The sequence below is a fragment of the Pholcus phalangioides genome, unplaced genomic scaffold (assembly GCF_987345545.1).
Source record: "Pholcus phalangioides strain wild (caught in Gottingen) unplaced genomic scaffold, Ppha-v1.0 ptg000027l_1, whole genome shotgun sequence".
Lineage (NCBI taxonomy): Eukaryota > Metazoa > Arthropoda > Arachnida > Araneae > Pholcidae > Pholcus > Pholcus phalangioides.
In genome coordinates, this window is record NW_028301617.1 from 12,475,012 (window position 1) to 12,501,008 (window position 25,997).

The 25,997-nt window shown below is 36.5% G+C and overlaps 1 protein-coding gene across 2 annotated transcripts in view; it reads right to left on the minus strand.

Annotated features, from left to right (window-relative positions):
* LOC149068453 (S-formylglutathione hydrolase) overlaps nt 1–25,997 on the minus strand; it is a 45,074-nt gene that overhangs the window by 13,206 nt on the left and 5,871 nt on the right. For both annotated transcript variants that reach the window (XM_089251541.1, XM_089251542.1), the window contains exons 2-6: nt 22,074–22,226; nt 11,827–11,925; nt 9,127–9,251; nt 8,514–8,575; nt 7,341–7,560 (exon numbers count right to left, since the gene is read on the minus strand). In XM_089251541.1, the coding sequence (XP_089107667.1) occupies nt 7,341–7,560; nt 8,514–8,575; nt 9,127–9,251; nt 11,827–11,925; nt 22,074–22,226 (659 nt within the window). The remainder of the gene's footprint in view (nt 1–7,340; nt 7,561–8,513; nt 8,576–9,126; nt 9,252–11,826; nt 11,926–22,073; nt 22,227–25,997) is intronic.

The following is a 25,997-nucleotide window of genomic DNA, read 5'->3' on the forward strand; positions in this document are numbered from 1 at the left end:
AGTTGCTACGGATTTACACTACAAAATATGAAACTACAGTGGAAATCGTGAAAAGTTACGGAAATATGGTTTTTTAGAAACTTCTTTTGTTCAAGGATTTCTTTGAACTCCATTATCCTATCGTGTACAAAATGATGTTACACAAAAAGACTACACTACCAAAGAATAAATATCAAATTAATAACAAATCAAAAAGGTGCGGTTTACACTAAGATAACTTATTGTGCAGGTGGGTAACTAGGCTGGGGCAACCGGGGCGTCTCTGAACTTCCTCCGTGAGAGAGAACACATTACTATTATTATATTTTGTATAACAAGCCAACATTTAACCTCCTTTATATTTATTACCTCATCAAAATATTATAAATTATGACTTAATTGTAATTTCTACAATGATACAGTAATATCCCAACTTATGCTACCACGAATTGCGTGATTTTCTATTTTCTATGAAAAGTTGCACATTTCTGATATTCAAACATAATCTCGGGATTAATGCTGAGATAGTAGAATATATTAAGTAAACATCAAGTAAGAGTTGTTTTATTTGATCATAACACTATATGTAATGAAACTACATCGATTTCTGGGAGGCTACAGTATATAAAGATGAAAAATTTTGGAGTGATTTAGAAATTAAATCTCAAGGGTTTTATGATATCAGCCATTTTTTTGGAAAAAGTCATAATTTTCAACACACCAGGTGAAACAGGTGGGGGTGAAGGGTTGAAAAGAGAGACAATTTTTAAGGTACAAAAAAATTTAAAAGAAAATTTTTTTCCCCCTATGTGATGCAAAAAACATTTCATCTGCTAATTGATCATCGTAGTGGTCCCCCCCCCCCTGGAAAAAATTTCTAATTACGGACCTGGGGGGGGGGGAAGATGAAACAAAGTGTGACGGACCAGAGGTGTGCTGAAATGGATGTTGTTGGGCTGGCCGAGTTTATGCCTGCAGCCCTGAGTGAATTAACTATTTATTGAATTCTTGAATGATTCTCGAACTCTCAAGAATAATTTAAGAAGTATTATCAAAGAAGTATTACAACAAATATTATTACAATTATTCAAGAAATGATAATTTTTAGAGAAAGAAATCTTGATATTTAATTTCTAAAGAAAGTTCATTTTAAAAGTTTAAAATTTTGAACTTGTCAGATCTATTACTGTATTTAACAAATGCAATCAATTATATTATGATGTTTCCGAAGTTCTTTGGGAATATTATAAAAAAGTGCTCCTCAAAAAACGAGTTTTCTCAAATGCACAGTTTTATAACCATATTTCAAAATAACACACCCACACACACACACACACACAGAGATTTCCCTATTCAAGATAACTATAGTACATAATAGGGAACACAGTGTCCTTTATTCATGCCTGCTTGCTGTATTATGTGCCAGTGAAGAGCTTCCTACAATGAGATCAGCATTACTGAATGCAGAGGGAGGTGCTCGTCAATCAGCATGGGTGACAAGTCTCAGACAAAGCAGCTAGGGGAAGGCACTGGTCTGACCAGGACGCGTCCTCACCCGTTTTCGAGAGAATTTTTTGGTCGCGTCAACACGTCCTTGCCCGTTTTCGAAATAATTTTCGAAAACAGGAGAATATAAACACGGAAAGAATTTCAAAATCTTCGACGGTTGAAGGGCTAAATTGTGAAAATCATGAAAAATGCCTTAAAATTACTGCTATATTGTATAAAAATAGCAAAATATGCAAAATCATGGAAATCTTTACCCTAATTATAAGGTTAAAGATTCTCTCCACCAGAGGCAGCTCCTAAAGGGCGAAAAGGACTGTGCTTCCCTTGAAAATTTTAAGTCATTAATTTAATACTTCAAATGAATTCAATATCAACTTAATGCCATTGAATTACATCAAATTAATTTGGTAAAAACAAATTGAAAGCATTAATTAAAAGAAAAAGTGTCCTGTAAAATTCGGGTTGTATGGTCACCCTAGACACAGAATGGGGTACAAAGACCAAGCACTGAACGATAGAGCCTTGGAAATAGAGGGAGGAGGGTTGTTACTTGAGTTATAACACCTGGGCACTCAGAAAAAGCTCCTACAGATACTGATGCTGTCAATCTACCTTTCAAATTATACTATACAGCTGACGCTTGTTTTTATCAACTTATACAGGAATGAAAAACGGAAAGCAGATAAAAAAATAATTGATTCCTTTGAACTTTGGTGCTGGAGGAGGATGCTTAAAATTCCATGGACAGCTAAAAGGACTAATAAATTGGTTACCGTAGAAGTCAAGGCTGACTATTCTCTAGAAGCAAGTTAAAAAACAGAAACTATCTTACTTTGGTCATAAATGCGGAAAAAGAAGGTTCACTAGAAAAAATGGCAATGCTTGGAAGAAAAGAAAGGAAACAGCAGGCCAAGCACCAGATGGATAAAGGAGGTGTTGCAAAGCATCGGAATGAAGCCAGCACAACTGAGGCATGCTGTGAATTACAGACCAGCTTGGAGAGCCATGATCTATAGAGTCACCAAGAGTCGGAATCAACTCGATGGTTCCTAACAAAGAAACAGATATGAAAATACAATTCATACAATTGAAGGTTTGCCGCTGTGGTGGTCAAGTGATCATAGTGACTACTACTTCACCAAACACCAACTCTGGCCATATCGCTATATTGCAATTTACTGCCATTAGTGAGATGGGTTGGAAGTGAAGGTGCTGTCTATCTGTGGTCGCCTCGAGTTTGTTTGGGAAAATCTCTTATCTACATCCTCCCTTGGGTTCGAACCCGGGACCCTAACAACAACCTTCATGATGGTAGACGAGCATCTTACCACCATGCCACTTGGGCACTTGATCATAGTGACTGACTCATATCGCAGGGTCCCGGATTTGAGCCCCGCCGTCACCACAGTGGTGGTCGGCTGAAGTTGGTTTTCTGTGGTTCCCAACTTCAAGGCGCAAATGCGAGCCGATCTCCATGTTAAAAAGTCTCGCCACAGAGAGCAACAGTCCTACAAACAGTAAGCAAATATTCAGTCATTACACTTCACTCACTTCACTTCTGAGATATAGATGGCAGCACTAAAAACCATACACAACACTAGATACGCACTCAGACTGTTAGGTACACATACTTACACTTCTGGCACAACTCACTAGGTAGTAAATTACCCATGGCAATAGACCTGAGTTGTGCTCGGCTAGAGTATATTGTTTGGAACCAAAAGATTAGTTTGTAAGTCTAAGGTTCATAAAATTGAGAGGTGGTTATATTATTGAAAGATTGAAAGAAGAGTATTTACTTTCAAAATTTGCTTTTTTTTTGCATGATCGTTGATGGCAACTGCTGAACCTGAAGATGATTTTCAACGTTGGAGAAATATCACTTAGGCTCACTGCACAAATTATTTACGTTAATGTTGCATTGACAGAGCATTATTATTTTTTTCAGATGCACAGACAATGTGAAAAATAGTTTGACCAACAAAAAAGTAATAGGTTAACCATATCATGATCTAATAAGAAAACAATTTCGGCAACCCCAGAATTCTCTGTCACATGCTGCCACCATTCTCCACAGAGAACAGGCAAACTATCAACACCATACTAACAAAACATGAAGATTCAAGCATTTGCAATTTTTCCTTTAATATATAGAAGGCAGATAGCAGCACCAGTATAACACATAAAAAAACATAACTCTGACAACACGAACATATACAGTCACACATATACACACAACAAACTTCCTGAATATAAACCAATTTGTTAAAAAATTTCTTAGAGGAATTTTTATGAGTGCATGAAATCAATTGAATATGTATCAAACCAATCATTGAGAAATAAGATTTTTCTAGATGTTATGCCAAAACGACCATTTGTTAACCCCTTTGTGATCACTAGAGCCCGGATTATATGCACTAAAAAGTGGCAAAATATGCTCTAAAAATATGCAAATATGCACTGAAAAATGCAAAAATATGCACTTAAAACTACAAAAATATGCACTTAAAATACAAAATGTGCACTTAAAATGTCAAAATGTGCACTTAAAATGTCAAAATGTGCACTTAAAATGTCAAAACGTGCACTTAAAATGCCAAAATGTGCACTTAAAATGCCAAAATATACACTGAAAATCCCAAAATATGCATTAAATACTCCAGAATATGCACTAGAAATCTTGAAAAAGTCAAAAATTCCGAAGTATGTACAAAAAATGAGAAAATATGCATTAAAAAAATTACCATGCAAAAAAAAGCACAGATGTGTTTTTAAAATGCATCTTTTCTACTTTTAGTTCGTTGTAGTTGCTCAATAACGAAAATACCAGTAAGAAAAAATTTCGACACTATTTCTAAAAAAAATTTAACACGACAATAAAACGGCTAATATTCGTAAAATACTTTATAAATATGTATTAATTCACTAAATTTCACCTGCGGGAAAAAAATCGATATTATAAAAATATTTATTTGAACAATATATTATTTATATGAACAATATTTATTTTAAAAATTATAAAAAAAAATTGAGTGAGTTAAATAAACCTTCAAAATATGCACTTATACTGAAAATTCTTTGATTTTATGCATTTATATGCATTAATGCTAAAAAAGGTCAAAATATGCAAAAGCATATGCACATATGCATTTGCATATAATCCGGGCTCTAGTGATCACTAATGAAATGACTTGCAAACGGTTTCCGGGTTATTAGGCCATGGTCTAGGAGATTTTCTTCCTGACGTTTCGCCCACATCTGTGGCAGCATCATCTGAGGTTATTTGGACGTAAGTCTCCGCAGCAAGCGAGAAAGGCTTCGTACATCTACTGTCATCGACTTGTTCTCTATATGCATTTGAGACTTGATCGGCCGCAGAAGAACCGCATTGGTTGGCTTGTGTGGATGTGTTGCGCGCCGATTGGCTGCAAGTGGTGTCTGGCGACGACTGGCTGTCGAGGTCATTTTCTCTCTGGCATTTCATCGGGGGCACATCTCGACTCAATGCGCCGCTGAAGTACCGGGACCCAAGTGGGATGCACCTTCATCGTCTCCTCCTTTCGATTCATGTTGTGGTGCTTGAATATTTCAATGGCTTCTCTATGAAGACGAGCATGGTAGTGCACCTCCGACGATATTATCTCGGTCTTTTCAAATTTAATTTTGTGGCCGGTTCCCCACATATGTTCTGCAACGGCTGAACTTTCCGTTTTACCCAGGCGGCAGCTCCTCTGGTGTTCCTTTATTCTTGTAGCAGTACTTCTTTTTGTAGTTCCTATGTATACTTTTACACACAAGCGTGGAATCCTGTAGACACCTGCCATGCACAGCGGGTCTCTCGGATCTTTTGCCGAGCGTAGCGATTGTGCTGTTGGCTTGTTTCTGGTGGGTTTGAAAATGGGCTTGATGTTGAACTTTTCCAAAACTTTACCGATTCGATCGGTGACCTTCCAGATGTAAGGTAAATAGGCTTTGGCTCGGGGTTCCCGATTTCCTTCATTACTATTGTTGTTATTTTCCAGGCGCGGTCGTATGGCTCTCTGAAACTCTTTTACCGAATAACTGTTAACTTTGAGGGCCTTCCGTAGATGGATCAGTTCTGTGTCGAGATGTTGCGGCTCACAGATACGGTTTACCAGTGTCTTTATCACGCCTCTCTTCTGTCTCGGATGGTGGTTGGAGTTTTTGTGGAGGTACCGGTCAGTATGCGTCAGTTTCCTAAAAACACTATGCCCTAAGCGGTTGTCGTCAGTTCTGTTCACCAGAACATCCAGAAACGCTAGTTGTGAATTTTTCTCAGTTTCCATTGTAAACGCTGTTGAGATGTTCCATGAATTTTTGTAGTTCGAGGTCCCCGTGCTGCCAACTGTATCGTCTACGTAACGAAGCCATACCAAAGGGCTTAGTGGGGCAGACCGTAAGGCTTCAGCTTCAAATCGCTCCATGAATAAATTGGCCACCACCGGACTGAGGGGGCTGCCCATTGCTACACCATCAAGTTGTTCATATATACTGTCATTCCAGATGAAATAGGATGACGTGAGGCAGTGGCGAAACAGGTTCGCTATATCATGTGGGAACATGTCGTTGATTTGTGAGATGACGTCCTTGAGAGGGACTTTTGTGAAGAGCGACACCACATCGAAGCTGACCATGTGGGTCGATGGAGAAAATGGGAGATCCTTTATTTTCTGGATGAAATGTGATGAATCTCTGATGTGCGAAGAAGTGTTGCCCACAAGGGGTTGAAGTAGAGTGGCTAGATGCTAGGCCAGAGTGTGAGTAGCCGATCCTATTGCACTGGCGATGGGACTCAGCGGTACATCTACTTTGTGTATCTTGGGGAGCCCATAAAGTCGAGAGAACAAGTCGATGACAGTAGATGTACGAAGCCTTTCTCGTTCCCGCGGAGACTTTCGTCCAAATAACCTCAGATGATGCCTGCCACAGATGTGGGCAAAACGTCGGGAAGAAAATCTCCTGGACCATGGTTTAATAACCCGGAAACCGTTTGCAAGTCATTTAACGCCGGCCATGAAAGCCTCAGACAATATTTCACTAATGAAATATTTCATCTAAACGCCAGTGAAATTGATTCAATTCCGTTCTCTGTGTTCCCCCCCCCCCCAACATTGTGAAGCTTTATTGTAGCCCTATGAACCGAAAGTTTTTCCCTCCATTTTTTTAATATTCTTGTTAGTGATCCCCCTCCCATTTTATGTATTGTATCTTTCTACTATATACATGCACAGAGATGCCATTGACGCGTTCAATCAAATACTCAGAATTTCGGAAAAGGACGCGTAAAAATTTTGTTCACGCGTCCTCCGGGACGCGTTTTTTCCTAGTTCTAAGAAGAAAAAAGTAGAGAGAAAAACCTCCCAAACTTTTCCCTTTCTTTTGTTTCTTCTTTTTACCGTGTATCATGATCGCGCGAATTTGAAAAACTGGTTTTACTACTTTGTACACTGTACTGTATTGATATACACGCAGGTTGTTGAAGAATAAAGCCGGGGTTTCATAGGAGAAAGTTTCCTGTGCTGCGCGCAACTTAATTCCGTAATTCGCCTAGCGCGACACGCCGTCTACTCACCGATAAGAAAAGCAGCATGACCGTTTTCCTACAGAGCGCAATACGCTTTACGTCGGGCGTGATTGGGCAACTGCTTCTGGAGGAGTCAAATGCGTTGTGCGCAGCGCGTTTTGCCGATGTTCTTTTCATTCTCTCTCTCGTTTTCTTTCGCTCCCCTTCAAACCGGAGCATGCAGACGACAGAGTAGCTGATGAACGTACATGAAGGGGTTAAATATGAAGAAGTGGAAAGTTTTTCCAAATTATGAAACAAAACTCACTTGATCAATTAAAATATCCAATTTCGGTCCATTGTAAGATTTCACCAGATGAGAAGCATCATACTCTTTCCAAGTTCTATCGTCTTCGCCGAGATAACTTTTGAAGCACTTATTGCCCCATAGACATTTCACTGGATTACAGATAGGTGCAAAAGCAGAGACACTTTGATACAACCCAGGATTTTTCAATGCACATATGAGAGCACCATGTCCACCCATGCTATTAAAAAATAAAACATAATAGACATTAGAGCATGCACGAGATGAATAGCTAACACATTTAATCAAGCATTCCAATTCACAAAAATCAAGCGTTCCAATTAGCATTAATAAGTAGCTCTCTAAAGTTTAAAGATAAGTTTATAACTAGCTCTTGAAAATTATAACCAAATCCCACTGTCATGAGAAGCCCCTTTGTACATGAGGAACCTAAGCTATGTCCAGGTGGACTGATACGTTAAGACTAAGACAGCACTGTTTCTGAGGATCCACAGTTGAAAAAAAGAAGCATGTCTGCTTAGCACTGTTCAAGACACTTTTGTAGATTTTTTTTTTTTTTGTCTGGATTAGATTGCCTACACTATATAAGTTATATACCTCTGAGCTGGAAGAACATAACCAGAGGTCTGTCTAACCAAAATTTGGGTCTGTTTTTCAGACCCTTTACAAAATTATGACAAAAAACTGACCCTTCACAAAATACAGATCAACAAAAATTTGGCATTCATTATTTCGGCATGTTTGGAAATTCACTGTAAGTAAACACAGGAAACAATAGAGCTTTAAAACATAAAGGTTAACTGTACAGCGCAGAGAAATGAAAGAAAGAAAACTTCTTTTCGCCAGAAGCTGACACTTTTGACTAATCACATTCATTGAGACATGCAGGTGCCAGCATTGTTTCCACTTTCCTAGAAGCCTGAAAACTGCAGTGAGCACCTACAAACACATCAGCGAAAATGTGGTACAAAAATATCGAAAATGGCCAATGTAATAGAAAAGCTGAGATGGAATTTGGATGAAGAAAAACAGGCAAATTTCCCGGTAGAGGAAAAAAATCTAGGAAGAAATGTCTAGATTATGGATCTGTCTGGATTAAAGAGGTTCTACTGTATGTGAAAACATAAAAATATAACACATCATCCAAAATATCACAGAGCTGCAGACACATACCTATGGCCGAATATAGACTTCTTCCCATTAGCCGGGAAGTTCTTCTCAACCAAATCAACCAACTGCAATGGTACAAAAACATACGAAAATTCATAAAATATTATAATGACATCAGCATTAGCAGCGAAATTATTATCAAGAAGGGCATAAATCACTAAAGAAAAAAAATAGTTGTTTATTAAGGAAATTTATGAAACTGATATCGCTATACTTTGATACATATAATAAGTATGTGCAGTCTACATCTAACAATTTCCCAGTTCAATTATGTCTTCACATTTTTCTCAAAGAAATTATATTAGGCAGCGAATTTTGCTGAAATATCCTTCTTTTGCTTGCTATAACTATACTGAACATGATGAAAATAAACAATGAACACACAGCTATTTTGCTATCAGTCATTGGCGGGGTGGGGAAGGGAAGAAACATCATTTGTGTCTGGATATTATTCTAACCTAATCACTTCATTCTAAATTTCAGATAGCAAAATACATATAGAAGATTGAAAATGACACATTTACATTCATGATGCAAAAAGTATTACTCTGTCAACCCTTCGCAATGTTCAGAACGGTTACCATAAAAATACATTTCTGGAGAAAACTTTCCATACCTCTTTAGTAACGTACGAATACATCCTATAGTGTTCTTTCCACTTGGCTTCAGTAGCATCGACATAAAAACCAGCGCCAGTGCCCAGATCCCAATTAACATCTTCACCTTCAATGTTACAACCACCTTCATAACAGAATCCATATTACTACAATTCAAATCATATGCATTAATATTATTTATTTTAATTTACCAAATTCATCCTTACACATGTGCAAATCTAGCAATTCTCAAAAAAAGTATGCAGAGGCATTTTAGAGTGCTGCCAGGAATGCTTGAAATACTACTACATTCAAAAAGTTCAGAGACTTATTTTATTACAGAAGAATGAATACAGATGGAACCTGTTCATTTAATGTTTCCTTTGAAGTAATTGCCCTGTGCAATTGTGCATTTTTGCCATAGTTCATACAAAGATGCAAATGCGGATTGCACTCCTTTTTTTGTCACACCCTCCAGTCCCCGCTGACTGCACTTCTTTGGAACCTTAGAATCGTTGCCCCTTAGGCAAATACTTTATCCGAGAGGAAAAAGTCAAGTGGGGCAAAATCAAGGGAATGCGCTGGTTGTGAAAGTATAAGAATGTGGTGTTTTGAAAGGTAATCTGACACCAGGAGGGTCCTGCGAGTCTTTAAACATGATTCATGAGACGCAAGCAACCAGATCTTTGGAAGGCCAAGTCATGGGTGGCGACTCCATCACAGCAATGTGTCAGCTCACAGATCCCTCCTAGTATCAGATCACTTGTCGAAATGTGTTGTTTTGACAAGTGATCTGATACATCACATTCCAATACTTCTACAATCAACTTATTTCCCAGATCTGCCTCCATGTGATTTTTCCCTTTTTCCCTAGGATAAAGAATTTGCTTAACGATTCTCAGGTTCCAAAGAAGTGCAGCGACGAAAGCACTGGAGGGTGTGACAAAAAAAAAATTAATTCTGCATTTATATCTCTGTATGAACAACGGCAAAAGTGCATAATTGCACAGGGTAGTTACTTTGAAGGAAACACCAAATAAACAGGTTCTATCTGTATTCATTCTTCTGTAATAAAATAAGTCTCGGAAGTTTTTGAATGTGGCAGTAGTCTAGAAATACAATTATACATAGAAATGTATTTTTTGGCTACAATCTGATTTTGCACCTCCCCAATCTCTCAGTGCTTGTAGCTTGCCATTAAATCCAGACATCTTGTTGGAAATGGTGTCACCTTATAGGATTTTTTCCCTTTTTTTCCAAATACAGGCAAACTCAGTTATAACAGCATTGAAGATTCCACAAAATTTTGTTGTTACAACCATTTAATAAAGATTTGTTAGGACTTCCGGATGCACACACTCCTTAGGAATGGCTTTAAAATTTCCTCTTGGACATGTGAAGCTGGTTTTTACAGGTCCATCAATATGTCAATGTTGTTATAACACAGGTGTCATTGCAACCAAGGTTAGCAAGTGCATGGAGTTTTTACTTCTTTATGATTAGGGGTGACCATATTTGATTGAGAAACCGAATTGGGGTAATTAATATGAAAAACCCCAAGTTCTTGCCAAACATGTTCCCAATTGTCAACAAAATATCCAAATAGTGGCTTATAAATACCCCTTGACAACAAATACAGGGCCGATGAAAATTTATTTCATGGAAAAAAAAATTAACTTTCCAAATATGTGAGATATATTCATTATAACAAAATTTATAAATTATGCAAATTACCTTTGTTCCTGGTTCTAGGAAAGATTAGGAGTAAAAGCAAGCTTCGTTAATGAAATATTTTTATGACAAAAAGTCAGGAAAAGCAAAATACGGAAATGCTTTGTTTAATGAACAACAATGTGAATGAGCAAGTCGGAGTGTCAAACATGTAATAAATATTTTTTTCGACATTACATATAAATAGAACAACAGATGAACGTTGGACGTGATTAACACTAATCCTACAAAAGCACCATTGAAACAGAAACAAAAAAATCAAGGAAAATATGTTATATCCGTGGTGGTGGTTTTTCACTGTTATCATAAGATTCAACCCAGGTCTCATTAAGTGCAATGATATGCTGTAAGAAGGACTCTCCATGTTTATGGTGCTCCAAGTGAGTATGCACAGCGCCATATCACAACCATTGCTGGATTTCCATCAAATCATGTGGAACCCATCGTGAGGCAATTTTTCACACATTCTCAGGCTAAAAAGCCTTCTTCAGGATAAAAAGCAAAGTCAAAGGCGCCAGTTCTACATCATGGGCAAGAATCATGGAGTTTAGATGCATCTCAACTAATACAAACATAGTCTGTGTCACACAATTATCAGTCACTTACTAGAGAATGACCAGATCAAGGCATGTCTGACACATTTTCGAGTCTTGCTCTGAAGGCAGTCATCAGGCCTCTAGCACATTCAATTTTTAATCAGCTTCTACTCTTGCTTTGAAAACATTGTGACTGTATCCTTCTCATTCACAACTGCTGTTCCTTTCATCACTGTGCACACATATGGAGGGGGAAGGGCGATTTCATTTACTCTGAGGGAGGGCATTTAACTTACCTGTGGTATAAACAACATTTTTTGGCTCTATTTCAGTGTCACTACACCATTGTTACCGCTATTAAAAGAAATCAACCTTTGAGCCAACAAATGAAGTTATTCAATAATAAGATCAAAGAAACTGGTAAATTCAAGGATCGAGCAAATGTAAACTTACGAGGACTTGTATCTGGTCCAACTACAATTATCCTGTGATCTGCAGCATATTTTTGGAAACCACTCTTCTCTATGAAATTCTTCTCAGTGCAAGTCAAACCTGGATTGAAAGAGACATTAACATCCAGTACTGAATAACGTATGCATTCAATGGTTTGTTAGAAATATTTAGTTCAATTTTTCTTTTTCCTCAACGTGTGGATATCAGACTCATTTTCGTCATGCTATACACATATATAACAAGGTATAACAGAGAAGGATGTCAGCTACATGTCATAACGAATGTGATATATGTGGTTATTATGCATAAAGACCATTTTGGTAAGTATGTTGATAAATTTTGTTCATATAAGGGTGGATCTAATGAACAGTGGTTATGATTTGGTTTATTTTTGTTGATCATTGATCATTTTTGTCGCACCACAATCATTTTCTGCACACGAGGGCTAATTAGACCGGGACCTAAAATTTAATGTCAATTCCGAACAGCAGGCTTGTTTTTTTTTATACTCATCGAGAGATTGGTGAGCTAACCCCTTGATGGGGGAACTCCTTGCGGTAGCAGTTTTTTCTGTGGTCTTATCTGCGTTTCTATTGTACCCATGTCAGGAAAGTTTTCTGACAAGGACGGAGCGGATATCGAACTCGTGACACCTCTAAACCTCCTTTGGTACTTGAAGCAATTATCTTATCGACCTGGGCTACCGCGTCTGTTTATTTTTGTACGAGTATGGAAACATTTTTGTGTAGAGGTAGAGTGAAGATAAGAAAAGCAACCCATTATAATGTGCATCTTTTGTGTTGAAAAAATTTAGGAAAAAAACTGTTGCATCTGATTGGAAACATGGAAAAATTGTGAAAAGAAAGGGTTTTTTTTTCGAGAAATTTCTGCAATGAAAAAAATTTGATAAAAATATTTTTTGGCAGGAATATGCTTACGGATCCTTCCACACATTAACAGAGAATCCTAAAAAAAAATTGAGTGTGATCAACGGTGTGGATTTGTATAAAGAGCATACATAAATACTTTCACATTTACATATAAGATATATGGGTCATTCCCAAAAAAGTGTACATTCCATATTTTTGAAAAACTCAAAAGTTGAAATTTCAAAATGAAATTGACCTCAAATTATAGCCAATGACTTGAAATTCAATATTTCATAAATATTTTCCACTTTTAATTTGTAATAATATTTTTTTTGGTTTTAAGACTGAAAGTCACGGATTTCATCCACCGTTACAAAAACGAATATTGCATTAAAAAATATTATTTCTGCTGTTTTATCTCTTAAAATAATGAAATCAGCTTATTTCTTACACATATGCTGAAAAGAAGACAGTTTTGAAAAAGAAAAATTGTCTTTTTTTCTGTCGTTTTGTTAGTTTTTCATGATTTTTTTTTTTTTCCGAAATAGCACATAGAAGAATTTATTTTTCATCTATATTTAGCTACTTTAAAATCAAAACTTTCCATTTCAGATAGACAATGGGTTGGCAATTTATAATTTAACATCTTAGTTTGAAGTTTTTTTTTTTTTTGCCTTTGAACAGCAAAAATGCTTCCCATAATGGAATGGACAGAAATGTTTATTTTTTCAAAAATTATATACAAAATGTGATAGGTGACCCACAGATCGAACCAGATATACTCGGAGAACAAGAATATTCTCTGGGGTGTAACAATTGGAGAATAATCAAGAATATTCATTTTTCTTTTAAATAATGAATTTTTTTACTAATTTTGTTTATATTGTGAAATATAAATCAGTTTTCATTGCCTGAAACATTTAAAAGAAAACAATTTTTAGCATAATCACCTCTAATGACAACTTTTAGTTTGAGAATATTCTCAGAATATTCTCCAGGTCATGATGAGAGGTTTTAATAGTTTGGTTGTAAAGATGTTAGAAATCTAAAAGATATTATACATATTTTCAACAGTGAAAAATTATTTTAAAGTCAGATACATTTTCAGAAACAAGTTCAAAACATAAAAATTAAACCACAATTAATAAAGGAAGCTATTCCTATATAATCACCTTCGTTCTAAGAAGATACAGAACTGTTGCACTCTTCATACACTTAAATTCTGTATCGCTCTGGAAGAACTATAAATAACTTGAGAATAATTCTTATTATTTTCAATATGAATATTCCCCAGTAATTTATGAAAGTAGTACTTCCAGAGAATATGCTCTAAGGTCAGGGTTGGTAAAAAAACCAGTTTTTTTGAAAAAAACCAAAAAACCGGGTTTTTTTGGTTTAAACCGGTTTTTTGTTTTAAATAGTATTAACATTAAAAACAATGAAATTTCTGAAAAATCATTCAAACTTCCAATAATTAACAAAAATAAAATGTTTATTAATGTAATTAACACTATTCCCATGCTAATTAATCAATAAATATTTATTACATTTTAACAAAAACCAACTTTTGCCATTTAATTATTTTTTGCTTAACTCAATGGATTACTATGTGTTTGAAAACTCTTTTAATGTTATTATTAATCATATAATATATAAGGGGTGATCAAATGAAAAGGTACGAAATGACACGGTGGGTACAAATGTAGACTTTATTCAAAATATACACCATAGGCCTGAGCACAACGATCCCACTGATGAACAAGCTGCAGGATTCCTTGTTCCCAGAATTCCTGTGGCCGTGACGAGACCCAGTCCTTCACAGCGTCCTTGAGTACGTCGTCCGAGTTGAAGCGCTTCCCTTTCAGGTGTTTCTTCAGTGGACCAAACACATGGAAATCGCAGGGCGACATGTCCGGACTGTAGGGCGGATGGTCCAACGGCTCCCACTTGAACTTGGCCAGTTCCATGTGTGTGACTTTGGAGACGTGTGGACACGCGTTATCATGGAGCAGAACCACACCCTTCGTGAGCAGCCCCAGTCTTTTGTTCTTGATGGACCTGCGTAGGCGTCGGAGTGTCTCGCAGTACACATCGGAGTTAATGGTTTTGCTGTACTTGAGGAATTCCACAAGTAGCGGACCTTGAACGTCGAAAAAGACGGTGAGCAACACCTTGCCTGCTGACGGCACGGCTTTGAACTTTTTAGGGGGAGGTGACGACGCATGCTTCCACTGCATGCTGTCCCGCTTTGTCTCTGGCTCGTAGTGATGGCACCAGGTCTCATCACCTGTGACGATCCGCTCCATGAAAGCGGGGTCTTCCTGATACCGAAACAGATGTTGCAGTGCTAGCCCCATACGTAGTTCCTTTTGCTGGTCGGTGAGCTGCTTCGGAATCCAAGCGGCACACACCTTCCGATATCGCAACCTGTCGTGAACACGGTTCCACACGGTTCCATAGCTGACATCCACCTTCACCGCCAATATTCGCAATGTGACACGCTGATCACTTCTCACTAGGTTGTCCACCTTGTCGATGAGATCGCTCGTGATGACAGTGTTTGCCTGGCCTGGTCTCGGGTCATCACCCACACTCTCACGGCCTGCACAAAAACGGGCACTCCATTTTCTGACAGACTTGTCAGAGACACATTTCTCCCCATAAACTGTCACCATCCGGCGATGAATAGCTGCCGGTTTCTCACCTTCCGCTGTCAGAAATCGAATAACACCTCGCTGCTCCTCAATCGTCGAATTTTGCAATACAAACGCCATCTTGTCCTCATACGGACTGCCGCATCATTTGGACGAGGCTTTTGATAAGAGCCTCTCCTCTCTCTCCTGCACATGCGGGTGCCTGCGCATGCTCCGATCCCAGTCAGAGACTCCAATCGCATCCCGAGATGTCTCACTACGTTCTCCCATGGCGGAATATGCAATATTTAACTGTCACGTTTTTACGTCGTTTCGTACCTTTTCATTTGATCACCCCTTGTATAAAGGTTTTTCTCCAGTTACTTTCAGTATACTTAATTACGAAGCTATTTTACAAAAAGTAATAAAAATTAGGTGAATATAATGCATTTAATGCAGATTAATTAGCAATGATTTACGACATACAGGGTGATTATAACTAAGGTTCTGATTTCAAAACACTGTAAAAAAAGAACGATTGTCAGAATGACTGGAAAATTGACATGAATATTCCTGAAAAAATTCAATTTTATTTGATAAAGGGGAAAAAATACTTGAAAATGTAAAATTAATGACATCATCTAACATGTGGGAAATTTGCTTGCAGAATGGAAACGACAGCCAGTCATGGCAAAATTATAACTTAATTATAGCATTGCACGACTCCATAATTCACGGAAGCATCACAAAAAAAAAATGCAGTAATTGAACAAATAACTACGACTTACTCAAAAAATTTTAAATATGTTGTCCTCCGCGTGTTCTGACTATGAGGTTGAAAGCACAAAAATTCTTGTTCAACAACAGAATCGGAGTATGCCATGGTCATAATGTGGATGTGCTTGCAATTCAGCTTTATTAAACCAAACGCACCCCCTTTCCCCCGTTCATATTCCTGAGGAATGAGGAACTTCTAACATATAGGGAATGTGCTGGAGATTGCAATTCACCAAAGTTTGCAATCTGACCACTGTTTATAACATTTTGAGGTACCCCCACAGCCAGAAGTTGCAAGGGTTAAGGTGCATCCTGTCAAAATAAGTCTTCAGCAGCTGCTTTGCTGGTATTGCAATGTGCATCTTGATAGAAGTTCTATCCGCACACTGATGCTGTGGATGTGCCGAAATAATGTGGTTGCACAAAATAGATTATACTGCTGGCCAAGTACAGCATCATCTACTTGCACATTTTGTACTTTTTTCTTTTGCGAAAGAAACTTTCATTGCTTCAGGAGTATCCATGCAAATTTTCAAGTCATTCCGATCAGTACTTATTGTATAGTTTTGGAATCAAAACTTTAATTATAATCACCCTGTATATAGCTGATTATTTTTCATAAATCTGTTACTACTATACAGTAGAACCTTGATTAACTGGGCTTAACAGTGTGTGTGCGTGTGCGTGTGTGTGAAAGTATAAAAAAAACAACTATTGAATATTAAGACTGGGAGATATACAGTAGGAGATGTGCTACTTCTTATGGGAAAGAAAATGAAAATGTATGTGAGGTAATGTAACCACTAGTACACTAGTCTTTGTACTTTAAGGACAGCTGGTGTCTTTATTGGATTATAGGACCACCTGCCCCTAGCATGATGGTGTCACTACTGTAGCTGTTTCTTTGTGAAGGGAAAAAGAAACCATGTGAGATAATACACCACTACATTTAGATGTGTGATGCAATCCTTATTCATGAATTTGCTTAAGATAGAGAGAGCGTCAGAATGTAGCCAAAGGTTAGAAAATGTTGTAGGAATGAGAAATTTTGGCTTTTATATATAACTTTAAATGACTTCAAGATTAAAGATACTTCATATGAAAAATATATATATATTCTGGCCACTTTTATGAGACTTTTTGAAAAAAACCACTTATAAAATCTTATGTCATTTAAAGATATACCATCAGAATGTACCCCAAGGATATAAAATGTGGTAAAAATGAAACATTTTGGCTAATAATGAACAAATGTGATATTTTTCAAGGAAAAAAAAAGGTATTTAGGCAACTTTTATCTGATTTTTTGAAAAAAACCAGTTGGTTTAAACCAAACAACCCTGAAGGTATTATATATAATTATATTATAAATAACAGAAGAATATTCTCATTAAGAATAAGAATATTCTCATGTTATTTACAGTAGTAGTCTTTCCAGATAATATTCTCAAATATTCTCCTTGATAAGAATATTCTTCAAAAGATTATTCTCAAGAATTTTACACCTCTAATCTCAGCAGTATCTTTAAAAAAACTCTGTAAAAATGTTGAATTCCAAAAAGAGAAAAGCATTTTCAATTGATGATAAAATAAAAATAATCAAACTTATTGAAGATGAAGCCAATCAATCGGCAATATGCAAGGAATTTTCCTTATTGAAATCTACAGTTTCCAACATTTGGAAAAATCGCAGCTGCTCATGAAAAAAAAATCTGGATGGAGCAAAGACAGGGTCGTAACCAGAATTTTTGCTGCCTCTCACAACTTTAAAATCTAATAATTCTATAACAGTGTTCTTTGTTCTTACCTAAAACTCCCCCCCCCCCCACCCTTCTAGTTCCGACCCTGAGCAAAGAAGCTGCATTAGTCCCTGAAGTGAAAGTAGCTGCGCAAACATTCTGAATACTTTTTTTTTTCCACAGAAAATAAGGACAAAAAACTTTGGACTCTTTCCTAATCGTCAATAAGAAAATTGATGAGCTTTACTCAAAATTGAAATGCATTCAATCAAAAATAATAAACTTTTTCCAAGGATGTAAAAATTACAGTAAGTAATACTGCTTCAAAAAATTTTCCTTTCTAATATTTGTCTATTTAAGTGATTAATAATTTATTAGTAAATTCTGTGTGTGTTATCGCAGTGAGTGTTTCCAATAAAACTACCATCAAATGCTAAGAAACAATGTTTCAGCAAATTTGGATATAGTGAACTTTGGGTTATAGTGAATTTTTTATTGGGTCTGTAGATGGTTCACTATAACATACATATATATTTCACCTTGTTTGTCCATTTCCATTGTATTTTTTAAAACCAGGGATGGGGAGGGTCCCCTGATGATGGTAGCATGATTGAAAACAATCCTTAATGGCTTTTTGTCATGAGCATTTGGCGGTTTTGAATAGCATTCTTTTGAAGGACAGAGATTGGCAGCAAGTTCCATAAGGAGAGTGTCAGACCAGTGGAACTGTTCAGTCAACTTGCGAATTTATTGCTGCTTGCGAATGAAGTGCCATATTGGAGCACGGCCATGATTATATATACAGCTTCTAAATCACTTCACTGAACATGCAAATGAGGAGTAATGCACATGCACCCCCATTGACATCAATGTTCCAACCAGCAACCTTGGAAAACAGTTTCCTTTCCCAACAGAGTAGTTCATGACACGTTGATACTGGGAATGTCCGTAAGTAGAAAAACCTAAAATTGTTTTTGGTCAACAGAAATTGCTTATTGTAAACAACATGCACAACATTATGCAGACATAGCATAAACTCAAAATAAATATAATATATGCCTTATTATTGTTGTTACATAAGGTCAAAAGGTCAGGCAAGCATCCAACAAAGACATGTTACACTCTGTTGCCATGACGCAAAGGCAACTCTTGGGCCATGCCATCACACTGGGTGCTGTTTTAGGAAGAGGCACCAAATCCAAGGGGTGAAAAAAATTGATTTTTAAAAAAAATGAAAGGAAAATATTTCTGTCTACCCCTTGAAGAGGCGCCCCAAACCTGAGATGAAAAGAGAAAAAAAAAATTTATGAATTGTTGGGCTAGTGAAAAATTGGGATGGGGTGGGCAGGAAGTGCACCAAAATCAAGTCCTGCATGGCTGGAGATTTTTCTTGAACCGCGCCTGCCATGCTGATCAACAGACTTACAACAAAAATATAGATTAAATTGCAAATCCACACATTAGCGATTTGGAGGGTTGATATAGCACCACCTACTGAACACAGGACACTCACAATGCATTGTTAGGTTTCATCACTACGGAATCTGATAAAGCTCCCAATATTCAGTTGTGAAATATGTGGTAGTTAAATGGTGGTGGACCAGAGTTGTGGACCATTCAGAGACAGAAAACAAAATCATTCCACCAGAAAATCGCTCAAAAAAGATTTATATGTATTAAAAGATGGTCACACATCAGAATTATTTGCTTTAATCAGAAGATATTATTGAAAGAACTGAGGCTTTCTGAAATAAAAAATCAATCATAAAGAGAATTTATATGTAGACTGATATACAACTATTTAGTAAATATATAAATGTGTGCCTAACTTAATTACATTTGTTTTAAATTTGATAATTCCTCAGTGTTGATCGGTTTCTTTGCAACTTTTCTCTACGAGTAGAATATTTAGCAATGAATATAACCAAACATTGTTGAATTAAGCTTTTTTTGTCAGTGAATCTTTAGATTGAACATGGTAACTGTAAACGAGTGGAAAACCCAACTTCATTTTCTTTTTGAGAGGAACCCATTTTAACTTTAAAAGGAACTAGATTTTGCCAATAACCTGAGTCTGGGAGCCAGATAAATTAAATTGGAGTGCAATCTCTGGGTAAGAGAGACTTGAATATTTTTTGTCGCAAGTTCGCATCGATTGTGAAAAGATTTCTTTACAGAAAATGTTAAACTATTTAATTATGAAAAATGATATGCTGAAGTAATTGATTGACAGTGTAATTTTTAAATTTGTTAATGTGAATAAACGTTTTATTTATTGTGAAAAATTGGCTTGCATCTATTCCTTTTGCTGTTTTCCAATTTGGGATAAGTGAAAAGAATCTCCTAGTGCAGCGGTTCTCAACCTTTTTTGACTCGCAGAGCCCTTTTTAGTAAAAATATTCTATGGTGGAGCGCCCGTAGGCCCATTTTTTAATTATCCATCATAGTTACTGATTTGTTTTCACTATTTAAAAATATTTATAATAATTTTTTTTTAATTATAGTTTTTTTATTTTCCCCGAGCGGCCGCTGAGCCCCTGGAGAGTGAGAGCCCCAAGGGTTCCATGGAGCACAGGTTGAGAACCGCTGCCCTAGTGTAAGTTATCTCACAATAGAAACATTCATATTCATACACGATTTATCTAGAAGTATTAACAAAATCCTGCAAACTGATATAATTTTCTTGGATTATTCTAAAGTTTTTGACAGGCTGCCCCATAATTTGTTCTTGACCTCCAAAACCTTTTTCGGCCTATGTATTAAACTACTTAAATGAGTGGAAGCCTTCCTCACCAACTGCTGTCAGTTACAAGGTTAGTTACTTGAAGTCTACTTTAAGGGTCAGAACTCTCCATTCCTCTAGGTCTGGCACACCCCATGGTTCTGTCCCCTCACCGTTATTATTTTTGATTTACATAAATGACCTATCTAATTCCATTAGTTGTCATATCAGACTCTTTGCGGTTGATTGTATCAGTACGCAAATCTCACTTACCTAGAATCTCAACATAACTTCAACATTATAAACTCCTAACTCCTCAAAAACTTTTTGTAACACTCTCTTGCAAAAGACTCACCCTTGAATTTTTCTACTCTATCAACAATTCTATAATCACTGAGGTTTCTCGTTATAAATATCTGGGTGTAATAATTTCTGCCAACCTCTGTTAGAACCATCATATTAATCAAGTCTTTCATAAGTGTCTCCAAAAACGTTATTTTTCTAAGTAAAATTTTAAAAACTCCATCCGTCACCTCCAACATTTCTGCTTCCAGACTATGTATCCTTCCAGTACTCTTATATGCCTGTGAAATATGGGACACCCACCCCCCATACTCTCTCAAATATATAGACCATGGGCTGAGATACGGGGGCGTGCCCCCCCCCCCCAGCGTCAATGGTGGAGTCGACTAATTTAATGTTTTTGTATATAGCCTATGAATTGGCATCATCATCATCGTGCCCCCCCCCCCCTAGACTTCCAAGTCTATCTCCGCCTATGATATAGACAACTTAGAATCCATTTAAAATAAGTTTGCCAATTTCATTTTAAACTGCTGGTAATCCCATGGGCGGAGATATGCCCCCCCCCCCCAGCATCAAAGGTGGAGTGGACTGATCTAATGTACATATGAATTGACATCATCATCATCGTGGGCCCCCCCCCCCGACTTCCAAGTCTATCTCCGCCTATGGGTAATCCTCTACCACCATTACTGAACTTAAGCGTGAATTCAATATCCAACCACTTTCTATTCATAGACACATCTCCCGATTAACTTTCTTTTTCAAAACCCTCTACAGCCTTCTTCATATCGATATTTCTCATATTCTAGTCCAAAACCTTCCCACTTTTCCAATGGAATCAATCATTCCCAAATTAGAAACCTATCGTTGCATTCCCAGATTGTTTCAAATTTAGAGAGAGAGAAAGAGTTTCTTCTCTTGAACAATAACCGATTGGAACAACCTCCCATCAAACATCATTGATAATACAACAGTTTCCGATTTTATTTATAACCTACATAGTCATTTCTGTTATATATTTCACCACCACATTCTCTTGTATAGGCCTCAGCCAAACAATATTGTATAAATAACTAACAACTCAACATACTTTCAGCCATTCCATTGTGATTAACAGTATGAGAGGAAGAATAATTTAGCATTATTTTTTGGGGCTAATTCCGGAAAACAAAGAGAGGAGATAGATAATAAACAGGCTTACCTGAGAGATAGTACAAGACAGACATCTTTTCACCATCTTCATGCGATGGTACGAAGACGGAGATATCCATATCACATTTCAAAACTTCGCTTTTGTGATTGTAGATATGTTGTATGCCATCGTGGCATTTTGAGGACAATGTTACCTGCATGGCTAGAACAAGGAGAAAAAAAAATGATGAAAACATTGAGTTCAGGCCTCAAATAACATTCCATCATACAAAATTAAGCATTCGTAGTGATTTCTAATCCTTTCGACAAAATGTAAAAAGCTGATTTTCTCCTTGATACTAGAAGGGAAAAAAAACCAGTCAGAAACACAACTGATATAAACTCCAATTTAATCATCTATATACAGTGCACGCTGTTTAAAGTGATCAATAGGGCTATGATTTTTATGACAAGTCATATTATGAGCATTTTCGAGCTACTGGGTTATATTTCAGGAATTTCCAAACAAATGATCATATTTTTCAGTCATTTATCATTAAAAAGTTTGATCAGTGGGTCTATAGATCCAACGAGAGAATAGAATTTATTCAACCATTTAACCTCATTTTCAACATTACAGTTCAAAATGTATGCTTGGTCGGCTGACTAACTGTCTAGTTGCTGCCTTGCCTAGAATGCTGGTGATAATAAGAAACAAAAGGTGCTAAAATAGATAAGGATAGATAGATAGAACCGCTCACAGCCCCGGACAATAAATAAGGATAGTATGCTGACTTGAAGCATTGTCGCCAAAGAAAAATCTCAAAAAAGCTAAAGCGCCAAGGTTATTATTTGGTGGCAAAAAAGTAATCACCAAATTTGACGCAACCCAGCTTACAGAATCTTAGCTCCTGTGATCCTGTAAAACAGATGTGAAGCATTTGAGCAAAATATGGCAGGAAAAACAAACGACCGGAGGCCCTCGGGCTAATATTCTGGACTAGATCTGTAACTAGAAAGCAGGGTTGGGCAAGGTTTTGGACAATACGGTAAAAGCCACGGTAAATACCGTGGTTTTTACCGTACTGTCCAAAACCTCCTATTTATAACTATAAGTGAAAAACTTTGCAATTTGATAAAGAGGTAACTTCTATAATCAATTAAACTTTATATTATATAAATTACATTATATTATTAATTACATTATATTATTAATTACATTATATTATTAATTACATTATATTATTAAATATAATAAAATTTTGAAATTCAAAACAGTATATGCAAAGGGTTGGAAACGAAGAGGAAACATGAAGAGTGTAAATTATTTTTCATTTTATAAATTTTTTGTCACTTTCTGAATGTTTTTTTTTATTTGAAAACAGGGTGTTTCAAAAAGTTAGACCAAATATTAGAGAGGTAGTAGAATACCTATTTCAGTACAAGAATATTAATTAAGAGCCATGATTTTTTGCTGCGAGGTCAGAAATTAAACTGGTTAGAGGTGTGCAACAAGCACCCATTTTCAGGGCTCCCACTCGTCCTACTTTTCAGTAAAATGTCCTCCTTGTCCTACTTTTTACCACAAATTCTATCAACAAAATTTATGTAATTGAGTTTAATTGAGCAGGGAATCCTTGATATATTGCCAAATATTACAAACGTTGGAGATTACAATTAATGATTCTGCCAAAGCTGAAATTATATCGCTTTAAAGGTTATTTGGGGACGGGGTGTATGTGGACCATTTGATTTATTAGTTTTTCATGTGTTAGTTTGAGGGTTCAATAAGTATAGTAGTCATTAAAAACTTCTGCTGGTTGAAAAAAAATAATTTTGTATTTATTACTCTTCACGGTCTTGGACAGTAACTGGCATTCATCATTCAAAATTATGGTGCAAATAGGTGAAACAACAGTTTGCATTACAAAGCAGTTGGATACATAGGCCTATTCTAAGTTTGGTGATTCTGATGCTACCCAATAGCATTCAGTTGTCTTCTGTATTTTTAAGGCATGAATAGGCATAAACAATATTTACCAGAGTTGGCAAGATTTTGGATAGTACGGTAAAATATAAAATCGTACTGTCCTAATCTGTCCAAAACCTCATATTTATAACTAAGTGAAAAACTTTGCAATTTGATGAAGAGGTAACTTCTATAATCAAATAATAAACTTTATATTATATAAATTATATTATAATATTAAAATTACATTAAATATAAAATTTTGAAATTCAAAACAGTATGTGCAAAGGGTTATATGACTGATATCAGGTTATCAAACAATTGAAACCGAACTGTCTTGAGGTTAGATATAAGATTTATGAAAACATGAAAGATACAAGAATGAGATGAAAAGTTGTTGCATGGAAATCAGAAAAAAACAATAGATATGACTACAGAATGAAATTAAACGTACGTAATAATCGAGCACTAATAATCAAGCGCAGCTGCACCTTTTAACACTCGATATAACACATAACTAATTTAGCTGCCCTATCTGTGCCAAAATGATTTCTAAGATAACAAAATTTTAAAATATTCTTTCAATTGATGCATAATTTGGGCGACATGAAAATAAAAAAAAAACAATGTGTTAAAGACAGTCTTTTGATAAGTCTTCTTCCAGTGTTTTTCGTATTGAATGATAGAATTGTAATTGTATGAATTGTACAATTGTATTGTATTGATAGTATTGAGTGATAGAATTGTAAATATAGCTTGAATTTATTTGGTAAAATATTAGCTCCTAGCCTCATAACCGAAGCAATTTAAATTTAACAAAAACTTTGGGTCTTGAAGTCTTTTATCATAATATAGGCGTAATCAGTGTTTGTGAAATTGTGTTTTGTTAGTCATGAGTAGGTGCTACATAGTGGCCTCATTTTCTTCAGATATATTTTCCTTTATTTATAATTAGTTTTTAAAAATTGAGAATGTAAAATGGAAAGATCTGTTTAAAATTTTAAAAAAAAGTTTGAAAAGTCAAAACAGAACAATTTGCATCAAATAAACACTACACCATTGATATATATTCACATCATTATATTGCTATCTAATAAAAAATAATATTTATGTTGAGTTTCATAATAATGCAATGATTATAACTGTGACTATGCGTATTTGGTACCTTCAATATAATATATTTTTTAAAGAAAAGTGTTTGGAGAGATCCGGCAGGGTTTTGGACAATCACTGTACTAAATACAGTACCTGCTTCATAATCATACATGAAAAATAAGATGTGGAGTAGAAATAACATTTATGACAAACTAAAAAACTGAAAACCGTGTTTATATTTAAACAGTTATACACTATCTACCAATAAGTATTTGGACACCTATGCAAATGACGATATCTGCGGTCCTGAGATACGTCACGCCCTCCGCCGGTATATATCGTGTAGGAAACAACATCGGCATTAGTCGCATGCAAGACGCCGCGCAGTTCGGAGCTCTCTGATTTTGAGAAAGGTATAATTATCGGGTATCACAAAAATGACCGATCCTTAAGGGACATATCTAGCGAGCTGAAGTACCCAAAATTGACAGTGGCCTATGTGATTAAGAAGTGGAAGGTGAGCTGTGATTGTCGGAATTTGCCCCGAGTCGGCAGACCAACGAAACTGGGAGATAGAGACCGACGGGTGCTGTCCAGAGAAATTCGGAAGAACCGCACCCAATCGATGGCCCTCATCCGCGAGGAGTTTCAACAGGCATCCGGGAGTATTGTTTCAATGAATACCATCCGTAAGGAAGCACATCTGATTGGTTTTCATGGTCGTGCTGCTGCCCATAAGCCTTTGATCACAAAGCCCAACCGCGTTGCTCAGTTAATGTGGTGCAAAGCACATCGAAATTGGACCGTAGATCAGTGGAAACGGGTTCTTTGGAGCGACGAATCAAGGTTCACCCTCTACCGTTCGGATGGCAGGGTCTGGGTCTGGCGTCTGCCTGGAGAACGTCTCCTGCCAGAATGCATTGTGCCAAC